Raw genomic sequence first — 27772 nt, forward strand, 5'->3', positions numbered from 1 at the left:
TGTCATTCTACAGGATTATTCTAATTTCAGCGTCATACTGCATAACCTTTACTGAAAGTGCATGATCTTGTAAACAACTATAGCCATGAAAACACTGCAATAAAATGAGTACAAAAAAACAGAGCTGAGTTCATGTTTTTAAGTTTCTATGTGCATTACGGTCCGGGCTTCAAAATTCTTAGGAAAAGTAAATGAGGTTAAAGTGAATATTTTAAAGTATTTTTTTCAACAGAAGTGCTTATAGTTACACGTGTTAAGCTCTTGATGTGAAGCCTAAATGCAAAATTTTTGTTGAGATGAAGGTAAATTTCATTTCTCTGCAAAATTTTCTAGGAATTTTAACAAGTGACAACTGGGAAAAGCTTTGTGTGATGACAGTCACAGAAGCCATCCAAGCTGAGCAACAAAACTATTGCTAACCTTAAACTAGTTGATGTAGGTACTTGACAGCCTGTTGAAGACACTTGGTAGACAGTGAGTAAGACGCAGTCCATAGGGGTACTGCTCCCGCTGATACGCTGCGCACTTCAAATAATCAGCATTAACGGGGAAAATTTGTACGGCTAGACTCTTTATGAATTGATATCAATTACGGCATGCACATGAAGTCAACAGTCTTGAAAAATGTCAAATTATTCCCAAAATTCTATTTTTTAAAAAGTTGAGGGTACTTTAGACCAAATTGAGGAATCTGTCTTTACAAGACTTTTGGAAAAAACTGAGATGGTAATTAATTAAGAAGCAGATGCTTTAACAGATGTTTCGCTAGTTACCGTCACATCTCATGACTTGTGTTTCCCTAATTTAATGTAACATCATACGTGTTGTGTTTTAACATAGTTGTAAAACTCATTCCCTCCCCATCCCATCCATGCAAAGAGAGTATAAAATGCTATCAAATCAAATGGTTCTATAATTTGTAAATGACTACACAAGTTGTAAACAGCTGAGTATCCCATATCTTCTGTATAATTTACAGATACATTTCCACAGTATTTTCCAAGTATTTCTTATTTAATTCTAATTTAAAATCCTAGCAAAACAGCAATAAATTCTGAATAGGAAACAAATATTTAGATATGATATAAAAAAAAAAAAAAAAGCTGGTAGAACACGGTGTTGGTTTATTTCCTAATTAATATGTGTACTCTTGCTACCTACAATGAGCAGCCCTATTTGTAATCAGTGAATAAAATACTAATACTATAGTTTTTAATTATGTTCCTTCTAGTTTCTAAGACTACTGTTTAAAACCTCTAACACTTCATTGCATGTTACATAAAACAAATGAAAAATAATGAGCTCATTATTCTTCTTCAGTGTAACTTGCCTCTATAGATCAATAATAATGGGAAATTTATCCCAAAATGTATTTATTAAAAGCAATGAAGCTGCATCTCAGGAAAACCTAACACCAAACCAGTAAACTTCAACAGCAAACTCAACAAGCCTCTGTTTCTGTGGATGGACATGAAAGATTTAGCACTTGTGCCCCAATTATGTCTGTTTTTCTTGGCTATATGCCATTCTCTTACAGCACTGGTTTCCAGGATCCACGGGACTGGACTCCCCGGACCCATCTTCTCCCGAAGCAAGACATCCCACCCCACTGAACCACGCAGAGGGGACCCCAGGCACTCCTCAGCTCCCGCCAGGGACCTTTATGTCACTGAAGGAGGAGGGTATAATTCTACAGTGCTGGATCTGCCAGTAGAGAAGGCGTGTGCCAGCTCACCTGGTTGTACAGGGCACAGATGTGCAGCGCTGTGTTTCCCGAAGCGTTCTGCGCACACATATCAGCGCCGTAGAAGAGGAGGTGCTCTAGATGTTGGACGTGTCCGTATCGGCAAGCCTGTAAAGAGACGCATTCATATCTTGGTTATTATACAATCTAGGCAAGCATTCCAGGTAAAGATTTTCAGCAGAGAAGATGCTATTTTACTTGGGGTCTAATTTTTAGAACCACCCCTGGACTGAATGGGAGGACTAACGTCCAGATGTGCAGACCCGCCTGTAAACGCCAATGTGTGCACTTCAGGTACAACAAATCTGTGCATAAGCTTAAGAATCTGCTTATTTGAGGAACAGCAATTTAAGGTATCAAGAAAATACAAAGTTTGACACTTTTTATCCACGAATATTCATAACTGTCAAAAGTGACAAGCAGACTAACACAAAATAGTTTTTTTTGTCCTAGTAATCTTCGGAAAGTTGCCCACTAGATGGCACTGAAGATGATCAGATTTCTAAAGCTTGCCTTTAAGGTGTGAAAACAGTTTGGGGAAATCTGGCCAAAATTCAAGTAATAATCGTCTTGATTCTGTGATGTCAAGTAGACGCACAGTATACACAGGGCACTGATCCAAAAGAGGGAAAATCTTCAAAAGTTACTTTATCAGTCACACAAATAAAATGTTAGACACTGAATGCTTGGAAATAAACCTCTGTGAATGAGACTTCAGTGAACTTTGAAACTTTCCTGATTGGCAAATAAGTTTGAGAAAAATCACTGTATTTCCATTCATCAGTCTCATTTACTTGACTGCCTTCTTCTCTATAGCACACCAACTGAGCATCTCCCAATTTGTAATGTTTTTAACTTTGTATCATCTCAGATCAGTATCATTCCTGTATAATAATATGGAATTAAAGCTGAGAGATAGAGGTATACAAAGGCATTCACTCTGTCTTAGGTACCTAATTACTACTGACTTCAGTGCAATTTGGATCCGAAAAATTAAGTCTATTGCTTAATACACAAATTAAATCTGTGACACATCCCAAATCCCAGCCTAGTATCCTAACCGTTACAAATTTTCTTCCCCCATTTTCCATTTTCAACACACAGAAGGGGAAAAAACAGTGTTTACTAAATAGTTTATTCATTTACAAGTTATTTGCCAAAATAATGGAGACATGATGCTAGCTGTTATTAGAACAGGAACATTTTAATACTAGGCAACAGAAAGCAAGCATCCAACAACAAGCAAAGGGAAAAACAGTACCAAACTGTAACCGTGTTTCCGAGTGTGCGGGAGATCAGGGAAAATGCACAATTAGCTGTAAATTACCAATTCTGTCTATTCTCTGAAAGTCACTCAGCATCTAGGTATGAATGTGCAGATGTAATTATTAAAATAACTCCTAAAATACAAGAACTAATTCCAACTTTCTATTCTTATTACAATAAATGGGACTAAAACCAGGCCCTTTCTCCACTTTGTTTCTTTTCCTAGAGCGGGATTTGCATCCTCTTTGCCAATCTGACAGTAATGCTTACTCGGCTTATGGGGAGGTGCTGAAAGACAGCCAACGCAGGGGAGATGCACTTCCCCTCGTTACAGGGGTCTGCGTGGTAGGTGAGCTGGCCAAACCGTTCATCTGGGCTTCCCGGTGCAGTCAACAGAGAGAGACAGGTATCTCCAGAGGATGAACCGCCACCTTACCTTTTGCCCTTTACTATAAGGGTAACCCAGAGGCTTAACTTCTACAGTTAAAGACTGTGTTAGCAAAATGAAAAATATACTTGCTACCAATTACTTCCTTGCCATGCAAGGAAGGCATCCTTTGCCTTCTTCACACAGATGACAACATACGCAATTGTATCATATCACCATCTTTCTTAATTCACTCGGGAATGCTTCTGTTATTGATTAGTGAAAACAGATTGCCCATAATCCAGATGTAAACATTTATTTTTTTTTTTTAGCATTACAACCAATACAATGGGTTTGGAAAGCTCTGTTTCATTATGAGAAATAATAACCATATGTGTGTAAACCTGGGTTTTCAAAATAGGGATTTTTTCTCTATATTTTCAGGGAGTCCAGATGGGCTAATACTTTGATCTATACAATCCATTTCCTCCACATCCTCAGAAATGATGGTAGTAAATTAATCATTTTTTTTCCTACTAGAGATGCATCCAAACGACCTCGATCTGCACACACTTACACAGCAAAAAAGCTCAGATCCCTGCCCAAACCTGGGTACCAAAGCTATCTCCCATTACTTTTGAAGAAAAGAATTTGTGTATTAAAAAGATTAGTGCACAGAAATGAAAGTCAGCCTAGATAACCTAAGCAGCCCTGTAAGGTTGATTACTCGTATCTTTATTTATCTGATCATATTACATTCGTTCCATTTTTTATGGGTACTCAAACTCATCCATACAGGGGTAAGGCACAAAATAGCTGCAATGTTAGGACTGCTAGAATCTTTAAACTTTGTAAATTACTGAGTTTATCGCTATGCAAAGATAAATTAATAGAGCACTCTTGCAATGCAACAACTGTTGCATAATATTCAGACTTTTCTGGAGAAGACAAGATAAAAGAGTTCAAAGAAAAAGTTTTTCAGAAAACGCCTTACCAAACATTATAGGTCTTTTTAAGAGATACAATTTAGGTCTGGTAAGGAGGAAGGTCTACCTTTCCAAGAGATGTGGTGAAGCTGAGCAAGATGTGCCAGCACCTGATGAATTCTGGCACCATAGCTGGCTCAAAGTATCATGAGCACCATGAACCTCCAAAGATTACTTTTTTAAAATATTTTTTCTTTACAGAGCACGTTGCCATCTTTATCTACACACTGAATATGTAAGAGAGGAAAGGAAAACCCATATACAAACAGCAAAAGAGAAATCATTAGAATCCCAGTTTCCACACACGCAGGGAATGAAAACTGACTCAAACTGTGAGTTTGTAAGAGTTTAACATCCTTCAGTGCAGCATATTGAAGGATCCTAGCAGCAGGGTCCTGAATCTAAATCTTCCTGTAAAGTTCACCAGAGAGAAAGGAGAAAGTACCTCTGACAAACACATAAGGAGCATTACCGAGGATACTAAAATTGGCATCTAACAAAAAGATCGAGTTACATTTTTTTTACTGAGGTGCCACTAATAGGATGCTAAACTTCCAAGAGTCCATTACATAAATATGACTAGTGCAATTTCTGCAGCAAAATCCACAGTAATCAGAGGATTTCAAAGTTACAAAACTCCACTGGAACAGTTTCCACTTCTAATTTACCACAGCAGGATGCAAAGTAATAAGCAAATAGAAAATAGAAGAAATTCCATACTTGTATGTGCATGGACTTAACATATCCAAACGGCCTTCAAAACAGTGTTTAACCATAGAACATACATGGCACATTTCCTCATGCAACTTCAACTCCAAACAAAAAGTAATCTTTCCTACCTGATGAATTTCTTGCCATCCATTTTCATCTTTGCAACTGACTGTAGCGTGTTCGTGAAGTAACAGTTCACAGCAGTAAGGATCCCCTCCCACAATAGCAGTGTGGTACAATGGTGTCAGGCCACAGCTGTCTTTGTAGTTAGGAGATGCTCCAAGCTCTAAAAGGGTCTGAAAGCAATCACAAACCGTGAAAAACGTATTTTGGAGGGACTTTTAACTATAAAGGGATTTTTCTACCTGAAAAAAGTATTTACAAAGTGGATATTTGCCATAACATATATTTTTTGCTCACTTCTTTATAAGCTGATGGATGTGCTGCGGCACAGAGTAAGTTAAGCAAGGAGTGACCTCGGAAGAATTAGGATCTAAAGGAATCTGTGGGGATAGCAAGGAAAGGGTGAGTGGCAATGTCCAGTTTCCATCCTCTCTAAGTTCACAAATCTCAGTTCTGAAAATGCCTTTTCAACACATTCACCTCTTCAGTTACAAGATGCTTTATCAAAAATGTCATGCAATTTGAATATCCGTCAAAAGGAAATAAGCAAAAGCCATACACATAAGACTTAATCTAGAATATCAAGGTGATTTAAGAATACCTGTTAAAATACAAAAGAAAACAGAAGAAACTGTGTTAAGATATAATGTGTAATCTGTGCCACCAGGATTTGCCTTCAAAAAGATAAGCAACAATAACGCTATTCATATTTCTTCAGACAGATCTTTCCCAATCTATCAATGAATAAGCTTAAATTTCACCACTTTTTCTTCCTACAAAAAAAAATCAGAAATTAAAAGGCCCTTTATTGAAAGCAAATGTTAAGATTTGAAAAGCACAAGAAAGCATATATTAAATAATCCATTGAGGACAATACAGTAATTAACTGAAAACATTCTCCTTTATATATTGTTTTCGATAAAATAATGCATAATTTGCTACTGAAAGCATTTACCTTGAGGGTTACTTGGTTCTTGGCTCTGGCTGCTTTGTGCAGAGCTGTCATTCCATCTTTGGCTCTGAAGTCCAAATGTGCTCCTCCATTTTTCAGAGCTTTTATCACTTCTACTGTATTGTCAAGCTGAACTGCCAAAGTTAGGGGTGTTTCTAAAGAAGAGAATAGCATGTACTTGAAAAAAAGATGAGCAAATTTATAAAATAAAGAACATTTGCTTTAAAAACAGTAAGTTAAAAATGCTGCTCAAAGAAAATTATAAATTATCAATTTTCTCCTTTGGACAGCAAAACCACACAGACTCCATTAGCCTCAAGTTACAAAGGCAACAGAAAGAATGTGTAAGATTCAGCCTGTTAATCAATTTAGGTTGAACAAACCCAAGGTACTACTTTATGCTGCTAGTTTTATTGTTCTGACCTCCACTTTCTAGGTCATGATAGTTTGGGTCCAGTCCTCGGTCCAACATCTTTGTGATTTTTTCCACTGAGAGATGGTGCACATGATCCATAAATTTTCTCAAATTAGCCTGAAACAAAAAGAGTGACAAATGAATCATCCTTTAATTTTAAACAGAAAATTTTAACTGCAAGTGAAATATTCTGTCAATTGATGTCAATATCCATTGACATCATTGAACAGTAGCTAATTCGCATTCATGGAGAACCTGACTTTATATCGAGAGCAAAAACCCTACGGTTTACAATGTTCAAAAGTCAAACACAGTAAGAAGATTCTGGTTTTCATAGTTTTAAGGAAAAAATGACTAAAAGATTCATGCAGTAAGAAATTAGGATGGTGTACGGTGATCATTATTATTATTTTGACCTGCAAATGAATCTAAAGACACAGATAGGCAATTTTGCAGCATGCTGAAAGCACAATGTATTTACAAAGTAAGGTTCATTTAGAATTGCTTGTATACATATGGGAGACTCAATCATGAGAATTTTTCTATGAGAGAAATTCCCAGATCACAATTCACACATCCCTGTTGGCGCTGGGAGCACATACTGTTTGTTGTTCAGCAATCGGCCCAGGTGGTAATGAACTCCTACTTATTTCCAGTTTCTCAGACACATTGCTTTGCTACGTCAGCAATTGCTAACTTCTCCAGTAAACTGGGCATACCTTCGTATGAAGCTTGGCCAGCTGTTTTTCATCAAGATTGAACTGTTTGTACACTCTTTTCTTGTATCGAAACTGAGGGAGGAAAAAAAGAATCAATTTAAAATGTTCTATTTTGCTTAAAAACTCATAATATAATTTTCTGACCTTACCAGAAAGTATCATACAAGATGATGTAGCTTTAGGCAAAATTCAAAAAAAGGCTTAGTATTTCATTTTGAATATTCACCAATAATCAGCACTCTGCTGAACATAGTGGCATCACAGATTTACAGTTCATGTAAGCAAAATTCATATCGTGTATAAATATACTGAAATCAGTGGAGGTATATGGGAAATCAGATCAGCCTCTAGAACCTACATAAATAAGCAAGAATTACAGTGAAGAGAGCTCTTCCCTAAGGGTATCTGTGCACTTTCATTTACAGTCTCAGGCAGAAAGAAGAACTGGGAAGGCATATTAAATAAATAAATAAATAAAAAAAACAGATTTCAATATATCAGCTTAGCATTTCTGAAATTTAAAAAAAAAAAAAAAAAAGTTCCTGAAAAAACCCTTAAGCAACATAGGCAGAACTTACACATGGAATAGTTCTCCTGATGTTTAACAGGACTGGTCCTGTGAATGAGGTTCAGAGGATTACCTCTTTTTTGGCTGAAACTCACTCACGTTTTACCCTGAACAGTTCGCTACCCTATGGCCAAAGTAGCAAGATCTACGGCAAAAATCATGGGGCTTACATAGTTATAATTTACTATTATCTAATCGTACTATGCAGAATTCAAAGAATTCAGCAGATCTGTTGGACAAGGAGACTGTATTGAATGAGGCTTTAATGCCGGCTTTTCACAAGACCACTTTTAACCCCTGAATTGCAATCCTTTAGCTGCAGCGAGAAGAATTTTGCAAACAGTGAACACTCATGAAACAGAACATGAATGAAAAAAAATACAGTGGTTATTTAAACTGCTTATGGCTATAACATGGACATCAGTGATTGAATCTCAAATAAACTTCTAGAAAAGCTAGGACTTGAAACCTTCTCTGGACCCTGGCTCTTTTTTCTTGGGTTTGTGTTATAGTGGAGTAAGTCTATTAACTGCAGATTATTAGTGGTCGATGCACCACCATACAAGCAATACCAAAATTAATTAAATACTAGTTTCATGCCCCAGTTTCCTGCTATACTGTGTTTCAGCGTGATCTGGCTCTGCTCCACGTTTGCCCAGTGCCATAATAGTTCTGCCCAGTTTATCCCCCAGCTGCACATGAGCAATGCAGCGGGGGGAAATTCCAGTGTCTGTGTGTGACACATACACACCCTCTCTTCCCTCGCTGCTTTCCCAGGAGGCAGCCAGAGGAAATCTGTGCACTCTGAAGGAGGGCACAGAGGGACTACATGACGGGGGGGGAAAGGCTTCACTGAGAAAGACCCTCTTTTAGGGAGAAAGCAAAGGCTGGTTATTCAGCAGCTGCTACCCTCTCATTGCAAACCTAATCAGAGACCCAAAAGCTTAATCTAGAACCTTACATTTCTCTATTAAATCACAGAGGAAGATACATCTCCCACATCCTCAGCAGAGGAGAACTCCAAAATCAAATTTCTCAGTGGGACTGATTCTTTACAGCCTTTCGGGGATAACCCATGGAACAGATCCACCGAGCAAGCGAACGCCAGCACTTCTGTGAGCAAGGGTTCACGTTCACACTTGCTGATCACTATTTCCCAAATGCAAACACATGTAGAAACGTCAAATACAGTTTACTGTATAATTTGTATCAGAATACAAATGTTTCTGATATTAGATCTAAAAATACCTCTAGTGAAGGAACTCCTTTATTCACTGGCTGTGGGTATTCCCTAAGAAGTCGTTCCTCATCCAAAAACTTCCCATCTCTACCATTGCTTGCAGGCTGGAACAGCCCATAATTCAGGACATCTTTCAAACTCTGATTCAAAGTGCACAGAATTCGTTGCTTTGCAACCCACACTGAAGCTTCTGGGTTAAATCTAATGCATTTCTGCAAACAGAAATTATTAAAAAAAAAAAATCTAATTAATGAAAAAACATTTTAAGGTATCTTACATTCTAAAATTTACAAATGTCATAAATATATACAAACATACACAATAAGCCTACAAATTCCATAACAAAACATACATCAACAGAATTATATTTCAGGCACGCATTCCTCTATAATAACTAATGGACAAGTACTGTGAAAACACAGGACGTTTCAAGTCCTTCCACAAACATCAGAGATCACATCCTTCTTCAGAGAAAGAACTCCTTCATGGCAAACCTGTTTGAAAAGCCAAGTGAAAGGGATGTTACAAGATGTTTAACCATCCACTTGATCCTAGGCTGTTCTGACAATCAGTCTGATCCGCAACAATTTCACAAAAAAAAAAAAAAAAAAGGGTATTCAGGTAAGAATTCTAATTAATTTTAAGCTACATTTATCTTAGGGTAAGTTTATGGGAGGAACTATAAGACATGAAGCATCAGAGTACTTGCAAAACCTTGAAAATTCTTTCCAGTTCTCTACTTCTTACCAAGTTAGAATTTAGGAATATAAAAAATTTAGGAATTTTGCAATTGTAGCTTACGTTGCAGTCATTGGCTATGAGCTACCAGCAGATGGCAACACCTAGAAATCGATTTGTTGCCTCTGATGCAGGTTATGAATGTCCGGTGCTGCTGACTCACCCCGTACTGGGCCATGAGAAGGGCTCATACCAAGCTGCCACGGCAGAGCCACAGCACAGGAGTCCCTTCTTTGCCCGCTCAAGGGACGTCCCTGGCCCCTCGTGATGCAACGCAGGATGCGGGGATTGCACGGGGGCCAAAGAAAAATTGTAACAGATATATCTTTTTTTATCAGTACATTTCCATGAGTGTAGCTGTAATTCCGGCAACAGTAATAATGTCAGTAACCGCTCTTCAGGCCTCTTCTGAGGACCTCTGCTACTCTTCATATTATAATTGTACACAGAGATAAGAGAACAGAAGAGCATGTAAAAATAAGACTGATGTTTTATAAAGACAGTGAAGCGTTTCCTTTAACTTTACCCACAGCTGCTTCTGCAGTGCTCACCTCTGCAGTATCTGTTGGCATCTTTTTACAGTCCCGAGGCCATCCATAAGAAAATGGTTGCAGTTTGTCTTTTAGAACTAAACATATTTATCCTGGCAAGCTCTGCATACATCAGAAAGTAACCTCTGATCCCATATACACAAATCAAATAACAAATTCATTTGAATATTTCAATTCTGAATTTTGGAGAGCAAATTCAAAGGCAGAAGTCACAATATTTTATATGTTCACAGTGTCTTCTTGACTGTTCCAATATTACGTGGTAAATAATTTCAACAGTAAAAAGTACAACCAGGACATGAGGGTCTTTCAATTTACAACTGTTTTTAACTGAGCAAACACTACAGTCAACCAGTCTTCCATATATATTCACTTTATCGGAGCAGAGATGACTAGCTGGTTTTGAATAGCAGGGCATAGTGAAGTAGAGGGTTTGGCTCTGTTTCTGTGAATTAATCGTCAGATATGAGGACTATCAATAGACACTGATACTGAGATGTCCTCTGAGATGTTGCTGACCAGCAGTGCCACTGAAGTTGCCGTGTTAGCATCTCACAGGGGTTTGCCCGAGGAAGCAAGGCAGGCTCGTGAACGCTGGGTTCTGCCCAGCTCCACTGCTCCTGGGCATGAATTATTAAAAATTACCACTTGGTTTTTGTTTCATCAGTTCTTGCACAAACTGCACTTTTTCAGATATGGGTCAAGTACGGACGTTAAGACATTTCGGGGTATGTAAGGGAAGAGGGATAAAACTTTCATTGCAATGTGCTCAGGTCGTGCTTTGGCCTAGGAAATAACAGATACCTTTAACCCTTTACAGTCTTAAATATAAAAATATAATCAAATGAGATATTAGATTTTGTCACAAGTAAAGTTGGCTAGGAAGCGGTTTTCATTCCCCTTATATATTTTACATTTCAAGGTGTTTTGTGAAAAGTTGAGGGGTTTTAAATGGTGGAGGGAAGGAGAGAGGGAGACAGAAAGAACATCATAAACAGTATTTTCATTCCCGAATATCCCGGTAGTTAAGGTACTGACGTAGCAGCAAGGGCAATCTGTTTTAAATCCCTGTGTTCCTTCAGCTCTGAACCTCACTTGCCCCATGACTCTTACATGGATTCAAACTTTAATACAAAGTTCAGATTCAAACATAAGCAGTTGTCAGCAACTCTAAAAAATCATCAGTTACACAGTATGCTATGAGCTTAACTTCTACATGCTGTATCACTCTGCAGTGACTTGTGATTCTCCACACATCCTGAAAGATTATAAGAAACGCTATTAAAACAGCAAGAAGGAAAGATAATTTTGAATTTACATGGATTTTTTTTTCCAGGAAAGTCTTTCTTACATTAAATTCTTACGTGAAACAAATTATTTTTTGACTTGTATGACACTGCTTTGATTTTAACAATACAAAACACTGATTTCTGGTTGCAGTTTAACTAAGTCTGCTTTTTTTAAACGCACCTTGACAATTCAACGTGTTCAACTTTGTTCAGTCTGCTCTTGTGTTCTATCTGTTCTTGATTGCATACGAATATGGCAGATAATGGTGTGTATTTATAATTCTCAAAGATTTGCTAAATTGGCAAAATTACAAAGTAACTTCAAATTTCTTCAGAATACATTTTGATGGAAAATAAATCTTTCTACAGTGTTTATGCATGTCGCATCAGTAACGCACAGTATTTATCTTCTGAAATAGTTTGCTTTCCACAGGTCTGACATTGGCACGTTCATATAACACGTGAGGACAGGACATAATATTTTAACCACCTTCACTGGACTGAAACGGGAGTGAGGAATTCTTTTTGTGCAGTAGCTCGAAGGCTTGTTTTAAAATGAGTTATCTGATAACTATACCACTCTTGTATTTCTACCACACTAGCTACAATATTTTATAGAGTCCTCAATGGCAAAACAAATATGGAAACACTTTGAAACTAGTAATTTCACAAACTAATTTATTCGCAGCCCTAGCTTTTCTAGTGATTCACAAGAAACAAAAATGCACTTATTTTAATAAATGTTGATCCCATTGGTAATTTATCATGAATTAAAATCAGCGATGTAGAAAGCAAATCAATAACCAAACAACTGCTTCCTACCAAAATTTCTCAGACTCGGATAAGTGAAACTACAGAAAAAAGTGATTATTTATGCTTCCCAGGGAGCCAGGCAGGATAGAGAGGGAGGCTGTTACCACCCTCTCGGAGGCAGCTGCTGAACAAGAGGCTAAGAAGGACCACTCAAGTGCTGCGTAAGGTGTACTTGAGATCAGCCTGCCCCTGGAACACCTCCCCTGCGCCGCTTCTCTGCCCGTCTGGCAGCCCTCCCAGGACAGAGACCACCACAGTCATCATCGCCATCGTGTAGACGAGTGGTTACCTACTGCCACACTTTCTACCCTGAGAAAACGTCAGCTGAATCACAGCAGAATCTACACACAGATTGCTTTAGTTGTTATGAAATAAATAAGAATTCATTAGATGCACACGGCGTGGTGACCACAAGAAAGTGAGACGGTAGCTGAGTCAAAACAGCTGGACAACTTTTTCTAACCTTCAGTGACTTACTACCAAAAAAATAATTAAAAAATAGGGATAGTTTAGTGGCAAAGAACTACAGAAACACATATGAAGCATAAAGATATTTTGCATTGACAGATGTGGGATCTATTCTTTCCACCCTTTTTGTTGCATCCCAAGACCAGATAAAATGTGATAGTTTGTCTTGAAGGCTAGCTACATACACTATAAAAATTGCAACAGTTTTTTCAAATAAGAACCAAAAAAGAAGCCCTGAGTGGCTCAAAAACACTGTCAAAACCACAGTAGGCCACTCAAAATCCAAGTCTAGCAGCAAGACAGCACATCAACATCAGTTGCTGAAATGTGAGACTTGTGGTTTTGATATTAAAGCTCTTTGGATCATGAGAGACATGGTCAGTTATAGTCTTGCATTCCTGCACACTGGTAAGAGTAAGTCACTAAGCGCAACAGGACTGGAAGCGAGGGAAAAATATAGCTCACCCACTCCAGCTAAAGGGAAGATATTAACTCAATGGGAATAATGTTCATGATACAGAATCTCTGAGGAATAACATTTATCCATTCAAAATCTATCAACCAACACATCTTTTCATCAGACTCACGAAGTTGTCAATCACACAGAACTGCGCTGCGACAGAGGAACCATGACAGTTTGTACAGCAGCCTCCAAAATGTGATTGTCAGAATATCAAAATACAAGTTATTCCTTTCAATAGAAGACGTCGATATTAAAGATGTGACAACCAAAAAGCGGAAAATGCAAATGAGAGTTGGGTATCAGGAAAAAAGTGGAGCAAGTCGCTCATTTTGATTTGTGCTCGGTGTTCAAATTCATTCTTGGAGGCACTGCTTTCCTTCATCAAAATGCATTCAGAAAACAGAGAATTCATGAGATGAAAGGTCAAAAAAAACAGTCTGGCCACACTGTCATCAGCTGGCAAGTCAGATCACCTGTCCAGATCAAGGGCATAAGAACAGATGTCAGCAGCACCCAGAGCGTTTCCATCATCAAACTGAAGATCCAAAGAAGGAAGATCAGCTATAAACAGAAAGCAGCAATGAATAATCAGTCACAAAATGGGATACAGAAGAACACTTGTGAGAAGTTGCAAAGGAAAACCTGGACTAGATCTGAGGCAGCGGATGGCAGTACAAACTGGAAACAAGTAAAAATGGAGGCATCTTAAGCAAAAATGTGACTCAAGCTGCAGTTGCAACAACTGGGTTCCTACCTTCATAAGATAAAAATTGCACAAACTAAACAAGTGTTTTATCTAAGAAAGAAAAGCACTAAAGGAAAAGATTCTTAATCCTAAAGGCCAATGAATACTGGAAAAAATAAAGAAAGGATACAAAAGTATAAAAAGCACTGCAGAAAACCAAAAAGTAGCTACAACTTAAGCTGTTGCTTTACCAAGCTGCCACTTACCAAACATTTTGCATGGAAAGTCCAATATACAAAAACCAGGGGAGCAGGGAGTCAGTAAATGCTCATTACTGAAGTGCAGCAGCAAAATAGATGGGCAGAAAACATTTCAAAGAAGTCTTCAGCAGACCCAATCCCATCTCAGCATCACAATTTAATAAAACATATGAATCTGAGCATTTTGATTTTAAACATAACCCAGAGGGAGTGTGTAAGTATAGGATAATACAAAAGAGCAGAACAACCACCAGGTACTGATAATAAAATGATGAAAACATTCCTTAAAACAATTGGCTGACAGATCTGTTCTTGAAGACTGGGAAAAAGAGCAATTCTAAGCCCAAAACATTGGACATCACTCTCAGAGTATCACACAAAGGAGATTTTCTTGACAACAGCTACTGGAGAGGAACCAGACTCCTTCCAGTTCCAGGCAGAATCACTTGTGATATGTTCCTACGTGGGCTGATAAAGGAAAGGGATACAAGAAGACCTACCCTGGATTCAGACCAAAAACGTCCAGGGAGAGGTCAGATATGCCAGCCATCAGAGAGGAAAGTGCAGACATGTTAGTTCACACAGTTTTCCATGTCCAAAAGACATTCGACACCATGCACAGACACAGTCGCCTTTAGGCACAAGGAAGGCAGTCGCCTCGGGCAGCAAACTGCTGGGGGCTGTTGACTGCCAACTTTGCTTGCCAAGGAGGAAAGATGCAGATCTGTCACCAAGCAGTGCCGCTGACAGCGTGACACTGAACTTCGCTGCCCTGGGGATGAAGCATCCTCACATTAAGGGAAAACACAATTAAACATTGCCTAAGCTGCCAAGAAGCCCTGCGCCACTATTGCAAAGAGGGGAGGAACCAGTCAGTTACTGTCATTTCCATCTCAATAGCAAGTAGTAGAGGTCATGGTCAAGCCAGAGCCCCCTGGGCTGGATGCACTGCAAATAAGCTTCTGGTCAAAAGAGATTACACCTGTGTCCTGCCTCCATAAAGGATCTATTAAAGCCGAGCCTCCTGGCTTATAAAATCAGGAAATTAAATGCCAGATGATATAGCTTTTTTACCCACTCTCCTATGCACATGTTTGTGAATATGGAGGGCTTTCTATGCTCTCCATTCCCTTAGTAATTTTACTGAGCTCAGGAAATCTTTCAGTCACTCATTTAAATATTCTCCACCCTCCTGCGCTAAGGATGACACCTGAATACAGATGATGCACAAAAGCAATAAGAAATTACTCTTTCTACAAAGCATTGTTTCAATCCATTGGACCATCATCCGAACTGAAAAGGAGACAAAAAAGAATTGATATAAGAACTGAAAAGTAAGTCTTCGTAAGAGCTTCATATGAGCTTGTCAAGGTTTACATTATCTTTAAAGTTTCAAATGAGAATAAAAGGGTAACAAGTCAGATTTCCTAAAATGGGTGATAATTTATGAAATTTTCTAGAGCAGCACATCCTACTTATGATGCTTGGTGCTTATCTCATACATGCAATGAAATAAAGGTGATTTACACCACAGTCACTGCAGACGAGCAGACTTTATTCCTAGTAAGTTTAGCTAGGGGCTTAAAGCTCCCCAGTGGGTTGAGTTTTATCTAAAACCCTAAACTTGCCTTCTTTTAAACAAATATATTCTTGATCATACTTTCTAAAAACCAATAAAGAATAAAAACATAAAACTAAATTATGTCATTTCATGCTCCTTTGATTAAACAGACTAAATTTAAACACCTCTTATGTTAAATTAATTATAATTATACAGCAAATGGGGTGTATGTTGGATTTGGCTTGTAGCTATAAACACAGCTCGTGAGCTATGATCTTCTCCAAACTTTGCTACACTACATTTAAGCTATCAGTCTTCCTTTTTGCAAACCTCAATCCAGATTTCACTTTTCTGTACAAGAGCTTGTGGGCTGATAAATTAAATCAGAAATAGATCATCTATTTCTATAGATCTGATCTATAGAACTGTTTAAAACAATTGAGTTACTTTTCATTAAGAGTTTATTGAAAAGGAAAAAAATTCAAAAAGTAAAGCAATAAAAAGGAACAAATGAAACACAAAACCCAAAATTCTTTTTGGTTTATTTCATTTCCTGCACAAAATGAATTTTAAAAAAATATTTGTTTCAACAGTGTCAATAAATAACTTATTATTGGTCTAAAAAATAGAGCAATGAAATAAGAGGGCTTCAGGAGGCTAACATCTCTGTTTTTAACAGCAGAGTAAATCTAGCAAGTAAAGCTAATCTTTCCATTTTACTGGATCTATTCATTAAGCACTGAACACAGTGAAAGATATAGCAAGCTGCTAGGATCATCAATAAACTCCTAACCATGTCCAGTTAGAGCTTGTCTTGACAGAGGACTTCACTACAGGCAAAATCCTTTTAAATTTAAGACGTACAACAGTGGACTTCGGTATTTCAATCAATACTGAAATGAAAGACCTAAGGTGATGACTGCTTCAGCCAAGATTTAATAAAAATCCCATGTGTGGCTCACAGCAGCCTCAGTCCTGCTCTGCCCTCTGAAGCTGTCCTGTCCAGCTGGGTCCCACACCACTTTCTCTTCATAGAGGTTAATCTCACCCCATATCAACTAATGGAGTGCTACTGTAACTTCGGCAGCAATCCACATCTAAAAGAATGTTTTAAGTAGAAGAATTTAAGAGAAAATGCTCCTAACTCCAGCACAGATTTCTCTGAGTTTCTGCAGCACTGTGTAGATTAGGCTTTGAAAAAAAAAAAAAAAGAGCTCTACAACCACACCTGAGGCCACACTGTCAAAACAGCTCTTCCCTGTCAGCCTGGAGACAGGCCATCTCTATCATTCTAAAAATGAACTTAATTAAAAAGAAAGGAATAATTTCGTCTGAGATAGATCTTCAATGGCAGCACAGTACGACGGAGATCTTAAATGTCAGCACAGAGTGATGTATGTAGCACACATCCATAAAAAGAATGTGTTTTTATAATCATCTTTGAAATGAAAAAAGTCTGATGCCTACCATCAATTGAAAAAAACGGCAACAGCATTCAAGGATGCCCAGGGTAATTTGGATAATTAATCGTAAACTTAGACAGGTTGTGGTTCTAGATAGAATCAGTAAGTAACTCCCAAGACCTTCTCTGGGATGAGCTTGTTATTCCTATCACAGCACTTGTGGAGGACAATGATTCTTTTACTTACAAAGTTACAACAGCAAACTTTTCCAACCTTATGCTCCTAACGTTCCAGACATTGTATTTTACACATTCAACCATAAAAGAAACACAATTTAGTAGTTCCCTGTGAAAAAGAGTGATGAATTTGGATTGTAGATTTCTAAGACGTAAGGAACAGCCAAGATTTTTTTTTTTTTAATTAGAAAAAAAAACCTTTTATTCTCATTTACTCAATTAATCAGACGTTTTTTAACAAATGAAAAGTCTGTTCAATTCTTTCTGTAAGATGTGGAGATTAACTCTTTTGTTGAAAAGTCTGTATTTTCATCCAATAGACTTAGGGATGTGAGATATAGCCATAGCCCCACAAGTCAGCTTGCAAATGACTCCTCTAGGAAAATCAGAAAAGGTTCATTTTTATCCTCTCTGATATGTTTCCAGTATAAGTGGTGAGGAGGTGGGAGAGAATAAAATAGTGATTTCATGTCATTGTAGAAACTGTGGAAGAGTACGATGCCACACTTTACTCTTCCTCCAAACAGAGTGTTGATTTCTCTGAGTGGGAGTGTGAGAAACAACACCGTGTAGTAAAGGCAGAGCAGCAAAGGAGGAAGGGAAGTTTTCTTTGTGCTTCTCTTTCCTCATCTTTATGCTCTAAAAGCCACCAGCTATCTAACAAGGATATCTTTTCATGGGAGGATGACAGAGAAATGCAACTAATATGGTAAAGAGAGAGAGAGAATTTGATGACCTCCTGCTAGACCCCGGTCTAGTGTCAATCACAAACTATCTCATGAAAAGAGAAACTAGAGGAGACAATGGGCTTATATATGTATGAGGCTTTTGTAGAGATAATGTGATTTTGGGGTTCATCCCTCATCTTCTGATAAGATTTTAGACGCCTAATTCTCTTTCCAAATGCCCAAATGCCTCTGAATGCAGATCAGACAGGTATTTTGCTTTATGATCACAGCTTTCATCCAATTAACACACAAATGCACTCTCTTGGATGGGATAGTGCCTTTAGCTTAGGCAATCCGCCAGACATACCACCAGGGTAAAAAATGTAGACATTAAAAAAAACACAACATAAATTTTGCTTGAACTATGTAAAAAAATTTTAAGAAAATAGTACAGATTTACCACAGATTGAAGCCAGCAAAGCCAATCATTTAATTTTACTTTCTTTTTTTTTTTTTTTTTCTTTAATTGTAATGCAATATGCCTTACCGTTTGCTGCAGATCAGGTATTATAATTCGAATCACTAATGTGTTGCTCTGACTATCTTCCATTCTGCTGCTTGGCTTTTCTGCAGTTGCTCTAATTGTGTCATAAATAGTTTCTTCTTTGGAGCTGTCTGATTCAGATTCAACAGAATAGTCAGAAAAGCTTTGTGCCATTTCATCTTCACTTGATGTTGGGCTACGAGGCATGTTCAAGTTTTTTATCCTGCCAATAGAAAGGAGAAAAAGATAAGTTATAGTTAAAGTCTTAAAAATGCATCGGCTACAAGTTTTGTTTTCTTGGAAGTAACATGCATTTAACAACAAAGTTATATGTTTTATTCTCCTTTTGTTTCTTCCTATAATTTATGTGGGTAGGCAGAGCATAATGGAAATAAATCTGGCTACCAATTTACTACAGAAGAGGAAGAAGGACAGGAGAAGGAAAAAGAGTAATAGCAGGGAAGATGACCTTTCTTCCAAGGCACACCCAGCCTCCCAAAGGATCCAGAAAAACTCAGCATAATTACCAGGTTCTCTGCTAAATAGCACTGTTGTAAACTGTACTTAGAACTAGATCTGGCTTTAAAGCCTACTTCTCCCAGTGTAAAAAGACATTTCAGGAAATTAATATAGGTGCTAAAATAACACCATCCTGTACATCGAGAAACTGTACAGGTGAGGCTGCAATAAAAGGCAGGATTTTCAAATAGCAGCATCAACCAAAAAATGTAATACTACAGGGAGCCAGACAGATGCAGATGCTGCTTTGCGGCTCATACAACATCCCTTAATATCAACATTAATATCAACACTACCAAAACCTGTCTATTATACACACGATGTATACATACAATACAGATTTTAGAAACATTTTTAGTCTGTGGTATAGATCAGGCTGAAATGAAAGTAGCGTTTACACCAAAGGAAGGACATTAGTATTCAGAGGTCTCACAGGAAGAACAGCAGAACATTTTCCTTCTGGGTTTTTCCAACAGCAGCAGCAAAAGATTTCTTTTGCCCCACAAACTAAAGGTTTCTTCAGAAAATGAAAATTATTATTCTATGGAAAAATGGGGAAAAAAATTATACTGGAAAAAATTGAAAAGACCACTATAAACTTTCCATTGCTTGGTAACCATATACTCTTCCAGTTTTCAGAGGCCAGAAAAACATAAACATTATTTTTCCTATTTTCCATAAGAAACCTCCCAAGACAACTTCTCTGCTTTTTAATTAAAAAAAAAAAAAAAACCAAACTCCTCACTTAAAAGGAAAAAATAAAAAAAACAACAACCAATTCCACTGTCAGCCCACATTAAAAAAGACATTAAAACAAAAGTAAAGCACAGAAGGATGAACTGACTTTGCCAAGGTCACTCACATACCAGGTGACTGTACTGAAATATCCAAATACACGTTTTCTATAGTGGTCTCACAGTCAGATCCCCCAAAGTAAATACAGTCAAACAACAGCAGGGACTAAAAGAACATTTTTTACCACTGTGTTTCATGATTTAGTTTGAGCCAACTAAATATCACAACCAGATTACTCATTCCTCTTCGCCGTCCGGTGATTTATACTGCAATGATTTCAAAGCAGGCATAAAAGGCTACCGCCCTAATACAGCATTTTAAGGTGACCACATGTTGGAGCCAGCGTTTACACCAGAGGACAGGCAGCGGCAAGGCAGGCCTAAAGCTTGAGGTCAAGGGCAAGCATTTCCAAAGCACATCACATAGCCACATCATCAAGTCTTATTGTTATTTCTGATGAAGGACAATTCCAGTGTTATTACCCTCAGCTATAATTACTAATGAAGACAAAAACAGTGCATTCAAAAGTCTGAAAGCATGCCAGTTCACAGCAGCTTAATGCAAGGCTCTATTTACAAAAGAAAACTCTTGAGGGAGTATTTCATTTTCTTACTGCTTCACTGAACTGTAGATTAATGCTGCTCTCCAAAGCACCTTAAGTCAATAAAAAGCATAAACATTTGAATGGCTTCCTTATTTATCCCATACCAATGGTAAATCACAGGAAGCCAAAATATAGTAGGTCGATGATACACAGTATTTAAGAACATAAAAGGTATAGGGCAGCGCGTGCGAGGAAAAAGACATTAAGACCATCACACGGTTTGTCTCTCCCTAAAGCCATTTGAGAGCACAACATATTCCACAGCAATGGAGTCAACTCTTCCGACAGAGAGCAGTAAACTGCAATTATACAGCATACAAATAAAGAGTTGAATTAGGAAAAAAACTTCCCAAGATTTTGGCAAGTGAATTTTCATGCAAAAACTACCCAGAAATATCACATTATGGAATAACGAAGGGAAATCATTAGCTGAAGAACCAACTCCCAGGTATCCAGCACTTAAGTTTAATAAATAGCGGGACAAAGAACTCCTTGGAGGCTCATCAACAAGGCACAAGTCACCTAATTTTCTGGAATACAGATAAAAAAAAAATGCACAAGTAACTATGGAAAGGATAACGAAAGACTGTATCTACAGTGGCAAAAAGAACAGAACCTATGCTCCACCAGCACTACAGAGAAGCAGATCATTTAAATGTCTTTTTTAAATAAGACACTAACTACTGGAGAAGCCAAATCAGTACGGATCCCAGTGTAGGGCAGAGCCTGCCAGGGAGCGGAGGGAGGTCAAGCATGTCTCCCAAAATCTACAGACACTTTAGGACGATTTGGTTGTTTGGCTCTTTAATTGTGAAGAAATGGAAGATACCACCATTTGTTAACCAGAGATGCTTGCTATCATAGCTCCCACAGACAAGTTGTTGTCTTTTAGGAATTGTTTCAGTTTTGTCCCAGTGATATACCAAAGACTTTTCCACAACCAAAACTATTACCTTGGGAAAAGTAAGGCAGGTTGCCTGGCTTACTTAGGCTTGTACAGCAGAAGAAAATCTAGCATCTTAGGCTGCTAATTCCCAGTTGGCAATTCATTGGTTCAAAGGATGTTATACAGCTAAAATATAGTTGAGGTTTTGTTGACATGATTGTCTGGGATGCCTTCTTTCATTTTCTTAAAAAACCCAACAGATAGTACGCTTCCTGTAGTTAAGCTGATTGTATTTTATAGCAATGTGATACATCAGTGGCTGCTTTCGGTATAGAGTAAGTGCTGAATGAAGAAAAGTTTCTCTGTAAATGAATAAAAACAGATTTCCAATGATCACAGAAGTAAACTCACAATGGAAACTACCACCACAACAGTCTTTGCTCCACCTCACGTCCTCCGTCCTCATTTTCAACTCCAGCACCTTGAGGTCCCCGCGTGTCCCAGCCCCGGGCGCTCGCATTCCCCGGCCCCTGCACATCCCTTAACCACGGGCTGAACAAAGCAAGGACGAGCTCTGGCTGGTTAAACACCACTGCTGACACAAGAAGGCCATAAAACAGCTGGAAGATGAAAGAATAAAAGCATGGCTACATGCTTAACCCTATTATTGTACTTTTCCCTCAGCACCTTGCCCTTTAGCTCGGCAGGAACACCAGGATGTTCACTCTGCCTCTATGGCTATTGCCAGGTTATGTTTCTCAGGCCAACAGGGCAGATGAAATAAGTTGAGCTCAGATTGCTGCCTTCCCCTCACAGATGCTATTTTTAGATATTTTTTTCTCTATCCAGCCAGCAACTTTCACAAAATCTGCAGGAATTTCTTATCCTGCTATTTGTCACCACCCCACCATTAAGGAGAGTTTAAAACAACCTATGAATAAATGAAAAAAAACCACCCATGGGCAAGTAGCATGACGCTCTAACTGCCTTTTTTTTTTTTTTTTTTAAAAAAAAAAGGACTAAGAGCACATTATAAAAGACTGGAATTAAAACAGTGTACAGGTTATCAAAAGGCAAGAAATTCATCTCCCAGAACTTGCTCGCTCTCTGTCTGAATGCTGTGCTCCAGTGAGTGCAAACTGGCATGGCTGGGGAAAAAAGTAAGAGCAGCGACAGACTTATCAATTTTTTGGAGCCTAATGGTTGTTAAGCATCATACAAAAAGCATTTATTAAATATATATGCTTAAATTTATTTTTAAATCTTAAATATTAGAAACTTGATATTTACTAAAGGGATTAAAATATCATTGATACGGACACATATTGGACAGGGTATCCGCATTAAACATAGATGTATTATAAGATACACAACGCACTTGCCCGCTATAAAAATCACGTTTTAAAATCTTCAACTTAATTACAGCTATGTGCAATTTTGTTGATCCTGCAAAGTAACAAACCCTCCTATCCAGTTTCATATTGGTAAATATGGAACACAATGGTACATACACACACAAAAACCTGTTTTAAGAGATGTGTCCCACATAAAGTCCTCTCCCTGTTGTATCCTATGCCAGAACTGGCAAATAGGAGGAGTGCAGGTGTGTTTGTCCAGTTTGCCTGGAGCAAACCCAATAGTGAATATATCTCTGACAACCACCAAAAGCAAACAACTATGAGCACAGAGATCCCGCAGAACAACACTGCGGCTGCGGCGAAGGCTCCCCCCGGGCTTCTGCAGTGGGCAAGACTAACATATGGCGAGACAGAAGGAAACGCACCCCTGACACCCAGGCTTACTTTTGGTAGGGAAATCACATTAAACGGTGCAACTCTTTCTTCCCCGATCTCTGAGATTTTGGTTTTGTTACCATGTGAATGTGGGCTAGGGTCTCACGTGAGTGGCCGTTTCGGACTAATCACACTAGTTATTAGTTCTCCTCTCTCTAAAATACAGCTGAGGCACATGCATCAAATGTCTTGTCTAAGGCCAACAAGGCTAGATCTCAGAGCAAGGTTTCAAATTCAAAGGCCGCTAGCTCCTAGTCATGATAAGAACAATCTATTTATATAAAAACATTTATTTGCACAATAACAGTCCTGTTGCCTGCAGGGAGAAGTCCTCTAGACTGCTATTGTCAGAGGAGTTAAAAATGTACCTGTGGGAATATCTCAGATACAGAGTCGGCATTGTTAGGGGTTGAATAGTGCCATTAACCAGACTGTGAGAAAAGTTTGCTGTTAGAATAACAGCAACTGCTAGAAAGAGGTATTTAATAATTAACTCTGAAGAAAAACTATTCAGGAAAGGGATTTCCGTCTGTGTAAAACCTGCCAGAGCTCCTAACGCTTGGATTCTGCGGCTTTATTCGGGATTATATACATCAGCTCAAGAACCAAGTTACTAAATTAAAATGCTGGAGAAGATCAAGCATTGCCTTTTCTAATTATATTAATATTAAAACAAAAATGCATTTCAGACAGAACTGAAGATGGGGGGTACAATCCCAACACGCCATGCATTTCACGCCTCTCCGCAGTTCTGCAGAAAAGCTCGCGTAGAAGAAAATCTGAATTGAAGACCGACTCCAATGTGCAATTTGCAATTTGATGGGTTCAATCTCCACTTTGCACTTTTACTTTAAAGCTGGCAATAACCAGCATTGCCTCCCAAAGAAGCGAGCCCACCCTCCCTCGCTCCCCAGACCACTCCACTCTTGCCCCGAGACTGCTTTAATCTCTGCACTAACACGAACAGTGAAGCAGAACAAAGTATCAATCCAGGTCAAACACCAGCTTTTTTTGTTTTGGGAGGTTAGTTTCAGCATCCGTCACGTCTCTGAACTGGATCACTATGCAAATGTTTGCATAAGCAGCAGGAGGAAGATGGCAGAGGGCCAGAAGCAAACAGCCAGGGCACGAAAAGGGCAGAACCACGATTTCCAAAGGCAGTATTAATGCTTGCCAGCATAAAGTGAATCTGAGACACCGCTGCCTAAGCGACAGGAGAGAAATCTACATAAACATGGCCACCTGATTGATTCCGATGAAAATCTCTTGATTATTAGTACCGAAATACCATAACTCCGAACAGGACAGCTTACTGAAACCCACTGATACAAAATTCATCCAGGCAAATGCAAAACCTAAAAGAACACATTTACAAGAAGAAAAACAGGATGTGCAGAAGGAGTGCTAACCCAGCCCAGAGCAAAATCTCTGGGGAAATGAGGCACTTGGAGCTCCCCCTGTTCTCCCAGGCCCACCAGATGAGGAGGTAGCTTTGGCATTGATGCGACACCACACGAAGCTGCGCTGGTCAGGCTCCAGTCCTGGGGCATTCTGCAAAAGGGCCAGCACAGTCTCCAATGCTGACTTTATCCTGCTAGGAAAAAGGGTGGCCAGGCAGCAAAACGCAGCGCTGTTCCCTTGGCATGCCCCCAAGGGTGCCCCCTCGGTCAGCGCCAGGCAATGCCCCTCGCATGCAGGACACGCAGGTGAGGTGCTACCAGGCTCGGCGCTCTCCGCTCTCTGCAGGCTTTCACGCTACTGAAACGTCTCCCTGCTGCACTGCCACGCAGCCCACGTGCTAGTGCAGACACTGCCTTAGAAAGGCGAATCACAAAAAATACTTTCTTTGGTACAGGAGCTCAGAAGATATCCAAGGGTCAGCAAGGTCCGCTTCACGCCACACAGCCTCAGGGCCAGGGAACACCTCCTGGTCCAATTTTATTTAGAAATACAGATGTAGTTTCAGAGACCGAAAAATAAAGAGCGGTGATGTTTGAAGGCTCTAAGAAAATTAATCTGTTATCCTGCAGTTCCCATGATCCACCTCTGTAAAATGGGGCAACTGATTCTTGAGTCTCCTCTAAAGCACTTCCACTCTCTGGAAGAAAATGCTAGAAAACCAAATCACTTACACATTACTCAAAAAAATCTCCCCGCCATGGAAATTACCTAAACAAATTTAATCATACACTATTTTGCTGTTCACAGCCCCCATAATTATGGTTTTATTCCCTATACACCAGTCCTTCACTTAAATTCACTTTGGCTACACTGTCTGGTAATGCATTTTTGATCTCTCCGTTAAATAACTGAAACACACAAATAAATATTTTAGAAGATGTGTGCTGAGGCATAAGTATTAACCTACCAGAATGCCAAGCAAAATTCCTCTTTTACTTTCCTCTGAAGCTGTTGTTCCTCAGCGTGGCATCTCTTAGGTCACAACTTAAATATTGATCTGAAGTCAGTATTGAAAAATCAATGGTCATATCCATTTATTCTCACTGGCACCACCAGAAGATTCTTCTTACTGCCCTGCTTAAGGGGCAGATTTATGCAGTCCTTCGTTTCTTTGCTAGGTGATCTGCACAGGTAACAAATTGTTTTGCAAAAGCACTCAAGAGTGACATTTTTTCCCCTTTTTTTTAAGGAAAAAACAGAAGAAAATTGAGTAATTGTTGAACCTGCTCCTTATTTCTGAGGCAGCTTGTTATCCCTTGTTCATGTATATTTGCACAGCACAGACTTGCCAAGGAGAGGCTAAGCTCCATTAACTTGTGGTATTTAGAGTCTTAAATACCAACACCATATGATTAAAGTGGGTCTTAAGATCAGACTGTAAGAATGTAATTTTTCTATTTTATTTTTTTCTAAACAGATATACTTCACTATTAGCACTCCTGTGCACATAAAAAATCTACACATGAAACCTATTTCTGCAAATACAGGGTAGTTTTCTAAAAGTTTCTTCAGTTTCCAAGTAGCTTTGGATGCTAAAATTCTCCTTTGTCCTCTGTCTGTTCTACTAGTATTTATTTTCCTTGTAAACTATTCAGCCAGTCCTGGTATCTTCACAGAAAGACTGAAGTTCAATCAGGCAGATGCAAAGAGAGATTTTGGGGAAGGATAGATACAAAGAATACAGGAGACAATCAACTTATTGTACTGAATGAGCGAGGCTGGAAGACAGGCAGAGAAGCAGACGTAGAAAAAGCTGAAAAATACTTGTAGAAGTTCAACATGAGAAAACAGAAAAACGTTTGAAGTAGGAGTTGGACATGAGAAAACAGAACCTGCTATAAGAAAGAGGAACCAAGTGTAAAGATTTAGCACAGAGCGGCACAGCCAGGTTCGTTAAAATGGTTAAAATTAAAAAAAAAAAAAAAAAAAAAAAAAAAAAAAAAAGATTCAAACATATTACTAGGGGAAACATAGCAAGTATTTATAAATGTTAACCACAGTGAAGTTTACAGTAAAGGCCAACTCCCACTGGCAATATAATATCTTAAGTGCCTTCTTTTAAGCACCTGCAAGGTTTCCAGTGCAATTCTGTCTGACCTTTATTTAAAGGTCATTCTTCCAGACAAGGAATTACGGCCAGCCCCGCGAGCCCCAAGGCAAGGAGCTTCTAGGCTCTGTTCGTTTCTATAGCTGGTTTTAATATGGCCTCTAGTTTTGTACATGTATTAGAATTTGCGTTTTCCAATAGATAGACTAACAAACAACAGTACTCATAAGTCATTCTTTAAATACTGGTTGCAATGGATACTATAGTTTACCTAGGACAAAATCATAATGCACTTTGAAGTATTAAATAAGAGACCGGCTCCCACAGCAACTGCATACACTTACTCGTAAACACAGCTTGCAATTTGAAAATTCATCTGTTCAGGATGTATTAATCCAGAATTCTAAAACCCTTTAAACAGATGTTAAGGAAAAGAAGCTAAATAAGTAGCAACTAAATAACTAATTCAAATATGATGAAAAAACAACAAAACTTTTTAAGAAAATGCACCAAGCATATTGTCCCAGATACCAAAGTTCACCAGCATCCCAAGTCTGAGATGTGTCTTCTTGGACTCATAAATTCAAATAAGTACCCCTTTCTAAGCAAGTAGGGTTGGATCTGTCATATAATCTTTATATTGTTGATCTTGCTAGGAGCAAAAATATATAGAGTAACTTTCCGAGATCCTTTTCAAGCAATTTCATATCTTGCACGGGGAATCAATCATGCGTGCAATCGCACTGCAGTCAACAGAATTACTTTAGGAATAGCTCCAACAAGACTTGACCCCTACATGTTGTATTCATGAGCAAAACAACAGCCAGGGTAAGCTATGAAAAGCCAACATGAAACATTGACGAGTTTATCCAGTTCTGGATCCAATAAGGCATTTCT

At 38.6% G+C, this 27772-nt stretch overlaps 1 protein-coding gene across 1 annotated transcript in view; it reads right to left on the reverse strand.

Annotated features, from left to right (window-relative positions):
• The window catches only part of SHANK2 (SH3 and multiple ankyrin repeat domains 2), a gene marked incomplete at both ends in the record, with an annotated part of 314082 nt that extends 295105 nt beyond the window's left edge, over window positions 1-18977 (reverse strand). Inside the window, 7 exons of the mRNA XM_082317243.1 lie at window positions 1736-1852; window positions 5203-5370; window positions 6153-6304; window positions 6573-6681; window positions 7284-7355; window positions 9100-9303; window positions 18774-18977. Coding sequence (XP_082173369.1) covers window positions 1736-1852; window positions 5203-5370; window positions 6153-6304; window positions 6573-6681; window positions 7284-7355; window positions 9100-9303; window positions 18774-18977 — 1026 coding nt within the window. The remainder of the gene's footprint in view (window positions 1-1735; window positions 1853-5202; window positions 5371-6152; window positions 6305-6572; window positions 6682-7283; window positions 7356-9099; window positions 9304-18773) is intronic.
• Between the last annotated feature and the right edge of the window lie 8795 nt (window positions 18978-27772).

This window comes from Platalea leucorodia (assembly GCF_965183815.1).
Source record: "Platalea leucorodia genome assembly, chromosome: 7".
Classification (NCBI taxonomy): Eukaryota; Metazoa; Chordata; class Aves; order Pelecaniformes; family Threskiornithidae; genus Platalea; species Platalea leucorodia.